The 7,980-nt window shown below is 30.2% G+C and overlaps 1 protein-coding gene across 1 annotated transcript; it reads right to left on the reverse strand.

Annotated features, from left to right (window-relative positions):
- Positions 1–340: 340 nt before the first annotated feature.
- LOC134696127 (uncharacterized) lies at positions 341–4,178 on the reverse strand. Its single transcript, XM_063557745.1, has 3 exons — positions 4,115–4,178; positions 1,429–1,618; positions 341–1,049 (listed from the first exon to the last, which is right to left on the reverse strand). The coding sequence occupies exons 2-3, from the start codon at positions 1,584–1,586 to the stop codon at positions 455–457; spliced, it is 753 nt and encodes a 250-aa protein (XP_063413815.1). The 5' UTR covers positions 1,587–1,618; positions 4,115–4,178; the 3' UTR covers positions 341–454.
- Positions 4,179–7,980: the final 3,802 nt, after the last annotated feature.

Below are 7,980 nucleotides of genomic sequence, written 5' to 3' on the forward strand. Positions count from 1 at the left end.
ATGAACGTTTCTTCTTTACAAAGACACAAACACTTTCTTATAGTGGGTTTCGAATTAAAAGGTGATATCAATTTATATCAAAAGAAATTGCAAATCATGTCCACAAGACTTCCACAAAGCATTGCAAATTCGCCATTAAAAATATTAATCAAAATATTTATAAGTATAAATAGAATAATACAGAAAGAAAAAAAAATCTTGACGGGTTTGGGGAATATAAACACATTTGAAATAAGTTGTTACCTAATAAAATATCAACATTTTAACTTTTTAATTTGCTATTTTCCTAAATCAGTCGATGGCATAAGACTGTGCAACTAGTAAAAATTAAATAACTCAAGCTGTTTTATAATTTAAGTTTAAACTTTTATGACAAAGATGAATTATCAGAGTAAATGACAAATGCTTTTTTATGAATCATCAGGAAAAACTGAAATTGTTTCGCTTCTCGATTTCATTTTTCTAGTCGAAATCTAGACCTCAATCTATTAAAACTGATCATATGAGAAAAGTGAAGTTTTCTAGGTTTCGTGGCAGTCTTCTCGTTATTTGACGATACACTGTCTATAGAAGATCTATCAGAATCACTATGGATACCACTGTCACAATCATGGTCTGATGAATGTTTGTTTGTTGTGCTCTTGTGGTTAATATCATGTTTGTAGTTTATGTCGTTTCTATTACAATTACATCGTCCCTTTGAACATAGAATATGTTGTTCTCTTTCGTCTAAAAAGACATCGGTATATTGGTCATGACTAGATTTTATAAAATTGGTTGTTTCATGACCATGACAAGTATGAGTTCTTGTAGGATCGTTACAACTAATGTCTTCAACAAGTCTTGCTTCACGATTATGTACTTCATCATGAACATTCGAAGAAAGTTTTTCCGAAGGGCTTAACGCCATTTCTGTGTCATGTACTGTGTCTGAATGGTAATAGCATCTGGTCGTTTTGTGCTTTCCTCGGCTACAAGATTCCTTGACTAAAACATAGAATAAACTACCGTCATTTTGCACATATCTAGTCCAATGATCTTCGACGCTGCTGTAATTTGGAAACAAAATATGGTTAGATGCTCAAATCTAAATGTACAAACTATTATGAATGTGGTCAGTATTTCATTGAATAATAATGTTATACTCTTTTAAAAGAATAGATATGACTCAAAAATTAATGAACATGTTATTTTATGCACAAACATACGCTTTTAAAAGATGAAACTAGATTGTCTGCTTGTCATATGCTGTCGGATAGACAACAGACTGTCAATTACGTACTGATCTTGTAGTTTTACCTATCTTTTTTATTACGAAGAATTGCTAAAATAAAAAGCAAAACTATTCAGTACTAGTCAACATTTTTTTATAAAAAAGGTCCATATGAACTTTATTCTAATTGATGTTTTCAATTAGTGTTTTAGTACCTGTGTGATAAAATACTTCTAATACCATCAAAATCGTCCAGGTCATTACGTCGTCGACAATTAGATATTGGAGTTTTTAGTCCAAACATACTTTGTCTACAATGACCATTGTTACCCTCTGTGGAATTCTTCCGTGTTTGGGGTATCAACACAGTCATTTCAAATAGGACTTTGAGTAACGTATTTGAATCTGAAACAAAACATAACACTTTTGTATAATTCAAGAATGCACGAAGAGAAGATTAAAGGTGAATGCCAATGAGACAAGAGCACCAATATTATAAAAATATGAAAGGATTGACAGTACTATACATATCAGAAGACAAGATCACCGTTTATGATATTGAAATGACGAAATAAAAAAATAATGTATGATCATATAAACAATTTGTCTTCAAATGAAATGCTTCCCTAAAACACCTTTTATCTTCCGGGAGCAAAGATGTATTTGTTTTCCTGTCATAATAAAAAATCATTCTTCAATTTTCATAAATCTAATTATGGTGAATATGCTTGTTTCGTTCATTAAAGCAATGTTACATTTGGCTGTACATGTTCAGTCAAATTATAATATCAAGCTATTGAAAGACTAAAGCGTATTCCACTTGGTATCTATGTTGTTTCGCTAACGAGCAAACTGTAGTTTTCATTTTCTTTTTGCCATTTAGAAGATAATATTTCAACAAAAGCCTTATTGTTATGTGGTATTTAAAGAAGGCAATTACATCAATTATATGCGATATGCAATCCGACCCACTAGATTTTATTTAAGAAACGTTTATCATAAATAGACACAAATAATACAACATCATACTTAAAATATGAACTATATATTTTTTTTAATTGAATTCATTTTCTTGCTTTTAATTGTACCTACTATGTATAGATAGATATTTTATTTTTGGATAAATTCATGATGTACTAAGAATTAAAATACCAGTAAATACCATGTTGGTATAAACAGTAATAAGTTGTTTGTGCATGTGTACTCAACATTGCAAATAAGTATATTATGCTATTGGAATGTAACAAGGGACACATCGTTAGCTGTTTTTCGTTCTTGGTTTTAAAAAAAAAACACTTTTTTTTCAAATCCCCTATGTAAAAATGTTTGCAGATAGACTTTTTGTAAATAATTCACAGTGATCTGTTCACATATTATTGACAAAAATAGTGCCGGCTTGAGTGTTGTTGTTTTTCTAAAGCATGAAACTAAGGTAAATATTAATTTGGTTGTATGATAGGAAAAGAAAGGATAACAAATGGACGTACATGAGATGAACATCTCAATGAATAACTGCTTTTAAAAATAAGTTATGTGGACAGTTGTCTCATTGGCAATCATACCGCAACCTCTTTTTGATATTAACGTGTAAGATAAATGGCAAAAATCGGATTTTAAAAAACTGTTCTTATTTCATACAATTAATTTTGACAGTATTAACAATTACTACTCTTCTTCCATTCTGTGTTGTATTTATAAAATTGTCTTTTGAATTAATAGATGTTGACGGCATCTACGTTGTTAAATTAAGAACTCTGTATGTGTTCTTTTGTAAGTGTGAAAATGAATGAAAGGGGGGTTATACGTAAGTCAAGATAACGACAAAACAGTACCCATAAATAAAAATAGTCAGTATATGGTGTTTTTAAAACAAGTCAAATTGAAATGAATTTATTACGTCAAATAAATTATCTGAAGAGGAATTCGTAGTTGTCTTCATAATGTTAAAATGGAATGCAATTTATATTTAGGCTTAAAAATTTAAATATAAATACAATAAAATATTTAACGATCGCGAGTAATTAGGGAATCAAGATTTTTTTGATTTTTTCACAGAAACTTTATTATTAAATTTAATGGTTACATGTATACTGAAACAACTTAAATGACAAAAGACTTAACAACAGTTCACAAAACCCAACAAGGAAAACAAAGTACCGAGCAGCACAAACCCAACCAAAAACGCGGGTGATATCAGGCGTATCGGAGTGGAAAGAAAATCCTGTTCCACATTTGGAACCCGTCGTGTTTCTCTTGTAAACACACACACAGTGATAATTCTTATTCGATAAGTCGCACTCAGAAAAAAGACAGCATGGGTATCATAAAAATGAAGATTTGTTTAGGAACAAAATTACAAAGAAGACTGCAATGAAAATATGAAGTTGTGTAAAGTAAATCGAGGTGGCATTTGATCCACATATATGTAGATTTGAAAGACCAGAGTTCAGTTAGCAGGATTACACATTTGACCCATAATTGACTAACTTAATATGAGACATGTGAAAGTAGTCTGATTGCCATAGAAACAAGTTGAACTAGTAATCAGAGTCTAGATGCAGTGGATCGAAGCAATTGAAATTTACCATACGGCCTTCAACAATGAGAAAAATCCAGTCAGCTATAATAAAAAATGACATGTGAAACAATTCAAACGAAAAAAAAAACCAACGGTCTGATTATTGACAAAACAATAAACAACGATTACCACTGAGTTACACTAAATTTGTTTGGTACCACATAGTCAAAGCTATTAATTAGAGGAAGTTGAAAATAAAAATGCTGCTATTTAATATTATAAATCATCCATATTAAGTATTACTCCACCGATTTATACAATGTGGTTATTGTAATAATATTGTATACATTTCATATCTTATTAATTGTATTTCAATGTCTTACCTGAAATAAAATATAACTTCCCTCAGTCACGTGACACTGACGTTTTTCATTTAAACTTATCAATAATTTTAAATGCCTTCCAAATGAATATATAGTGAAAACACTCATTAGAAACTGCACGTGGGGAAAATTTTATTTGTTAAGCCTCCAATCAAATTTAAGAACATGGTGTAAAGCAGTAAGTCGTTACTTTTAAGTTGAATATTTCAGATGTCCTAAACAAATTAAAAAGAGATCAAAATTTTAAACGTAATCATTCTTTCGCGTTTTTCACCAGGGATTGTTCAAACACACGCTACTTTGTAATTTAACATCATTTGATAAATTGAAAACAAATGTTGCTTTTTCCTGCTCGGGTACAATCTACTTGAATCTTAAGATGGTTGCTCAATTTGCAACAAAACAGAAAGAAAGTATTGTGGAATAAACACAAGTTATTACGAAATATCGTAAAGTGTTTAACTGAAAGACTTCACAAATGTAATCGTATATGGGAATGAAAGGAGTTTGTAATTAGGCAGTTAATTGAAAATACTAAATTCCCTTTACACCATTTTCGTGTATGGTCTTGAGAAACAATGATAGTCGGTCGGAAAAGGACAATCAATTACTGAACCGCGTTAACAGAGAACCACATATCTTGCACGTAAAAGACGCTCATGTAGATTTTAGAAAAAGAGCAGACTTATGTCGCCATAAGGCAGCGCTCGCACTCTCAGATGGAAAGGGATTGATATAAGTTGCAATAACTTGTTTCCCAATCCACTATAAATAGATATGTATAATCTAAACATAAAATTAAAAAAAATAAGAAATGTTATCACCGAATATAACAATATACTCACATACTCACTAAAATCACTTGTTTTGTTCTAATACACGAGCTTGCAAGAATGTTTTTTTTTCTTATGAATGAGTTAGCTTATCCATATATAACGGATCGGACAGAAATAAAAACAACAAAAAATAGAAAATTACAAAAACGAACGAACGAACGAAAACAGAACAAAACACAAACTTTCAAAAGCATAACACAGCACAGCACAGCACAACACAACACGAAAATCGTTCTAATAACTTCTAATGAGTAATAAATAAATATAAATGTACAGAACATGACTGTACATATTACAGAATATTTTAGACAAAATACAATCAACACACACCCTCCCCCCGCCCCTAAAAAAATAGAAACAGTAAAAAAAAAATGAATCACTATGGTTTAACTCATATTTTTTAAAAACTGCAATTGAAATAAATTCATAAATCGATTGACAATACAAATCCGGATTGCAAACTTAAACTGAGGGAAACACATCAGATAAGAAGAGAACAACCACACAACAGAAACACTAAAATGCAACACACACACAGAAACGAACTATAATATGGCTTGGTACGAGACATTTTAAGAACAAATGGTGGGTTGAACTTGGTTCTATGGCTAGCCAAACCTCCCGCTGTTATGGCAATGTTAAATATAACATTAAAATGACAACATTTAATGCATGACAGGTCTACAATACAAATAAACGGGAGAACATACAGGACAAAGAAACACACAAATAAACAATACAATAGGACACTACGACAAGCTTATACCTATTACAGATACCAGACTTATAATTTTACGCCAGACGCGTGTTTCGTCTACATGAGACTCATCAGTGACGATCAGGTCAAAATATCAAAAAAAGCAAAACAAAGATGAAAGCATAGACCAAAAATTCCAGAAAGTTGTGCCAAAAACGGCTACGTTTATCTGCCTGGCATAAGAAAATCCTTAGTATTTAGAATAATTCATACTTTTGCAAACAGTAAATTTAAAAAAATGACTATATTATAGATACACATGTCAACACCGAAGTGGTGACTAACTACATAATAAAAACCGATAAACATTACAGGGATCCAATATGAAAACATCCCCCCAAAGAATTAATAATAGGTTTTCAACTTTCCACGTCTTAAAACATTTGTTTCGTTTCTTTGACATAATAATGATTCATGATAATAAACCATGAATACGAAATACACGTAGTAAAGGTTACTTGTAAGAATAAAAGGATATTTTTGTAGTGACAAATGATGAGTTCATGAATATTGATAATAATCTAGTATTTACTTACTAAATTTGTTAAATCAACCGATTTTTTATTTACTTTGAAAATGGAATTGTTTGGTATACAATGAAAAGTAAACATGTATTCATAACGGATACAGAACATTAACACATATAAACTGGTTCAAATGTAACAAGATATTTACCTAACAATTTTATAAAATGGACAAGTAAACAATAAATACAAGGTTGACTTATATTTCAATGGACTGCAATAACAAAAGCATAATGAAGTTCTCCCACCCAGATAATTTAGAATAAATATTGAACCTTTCTACAAATAACCAATACGGTTATAACCTATTATCAAAAGCTGATTAATACGTTTTTCTGGTTAGTTTTGATCAATTGTACCTTTATTGGTTGGTAAGTTTAAATTGGTGGTTATACCGTTATATGTACTTTGTAAGATGGTAAAATATTGATTAAAAAAAATATAGCTGTCATGACAGTTTGTTTTTAGAATTTGAATCCATTTATGTATAAAGAATGTTTTAGTTCTTTTATATGCAAAAATACGGAGTAAAGAATCACATATTTAGTAATAAATGTATTAACATTTTTAAATGATAGAAAATGGAGCTAACTTACATTTAAAAGAATCAAATATTTTAATCTTGATATAGAATACGGCTCTTGATTAAATTCATAAATTAGAAAAGAACAAAATTATATTATGACATATAAACCAAAACAAAGTTATTGAATAAAAATTACCAGATACTTAATTTGACTTTATTGTAATTTTGAAGCGTAATTCACAGGCTCCAGCGGAAATCATAGCATATAGTATTGTAAGTGAAACTGCTTAAATGACTGTCCAGAAAAGAAGTATATTATCAAACAAAATACTAATTAGAATGTAATACGATTTTAGTTTATGGAAATACAATTCGTAATGTCCATGGAAGCAAAGAGATTGAATATACATAAACACAAAATAATTGTGCACATATTAAAAGGACACTTCCATAAAAATGAATTATTTTGATATTAACATATTTTTCGTAATTTGTAGACCATAAACTAGTACATCATAAACTTTGAATTTCCATAATTATAAGCAATTCCCAGCTATATATTGCTAATCAAATGACACCTGGTAAGCACGATCTTAATTCGCAAGGCATACTTTTTTAAATGACATCATTATGAGAACGAATTTCCCTGTCGTCAACAATATTATAATTTCCCTAACATATTTGAAATTCGTTATATAACTAGAAAACAACATGGTCAAAAAGCTTGTTTCATACATTTTTCTTTTTTTGTTAACCAAGAATGTATTCTTTCTATGCAATGTAAGGAATGAAGTTATCAGAATCTGCTCACTATTCCAGATCACATGAGATCACGACCACATGTACATGTTGGTGGGACTCCTGTTGCTCAGTCTTACGTTTACTATGTAGTTGTGTTTGTCGATATTTCATTTTTCTTTGTCATAGTACCTTCTGTAGCTTTTTTGCAATTTATGTACCGACACAATTTGACTTCATCGCCTGTTTAAAGCGTTTTGTATGTTGGGGACCTTAATATGGTAAGAATGAAGTAAACAGATGACACTAAAAATGATAAAAATTTTAAAAAAATCAAGATGAAAAACAGCACTGACTTCAAATAAGCAGTGGTAATCATCAACTTCGTAGTTATAATTCTGCCATGTACATATCGTGCTTCATTGAATTAATTTGTGAATCCTAATATTACAATGTATAACCTGGTGCCATTTAATGGGGTGCAC

This window comes from Mytilus trossulus, chromosome 14 (assembly GCF_036588685.1).
Source record: "Mytilus trossulus isolate FHL-02 chromosome 14, PNRI_Mtr1.1.1.hap1, whole genome shotgun sequence".
In the NCBI taxonomy this organism is placed as follows: Eukaryota; Metazoa; Mollusca; class Bivalvia; order Mytilida; family Mytilidae; genus Mytilus; species Mytilus trossulus.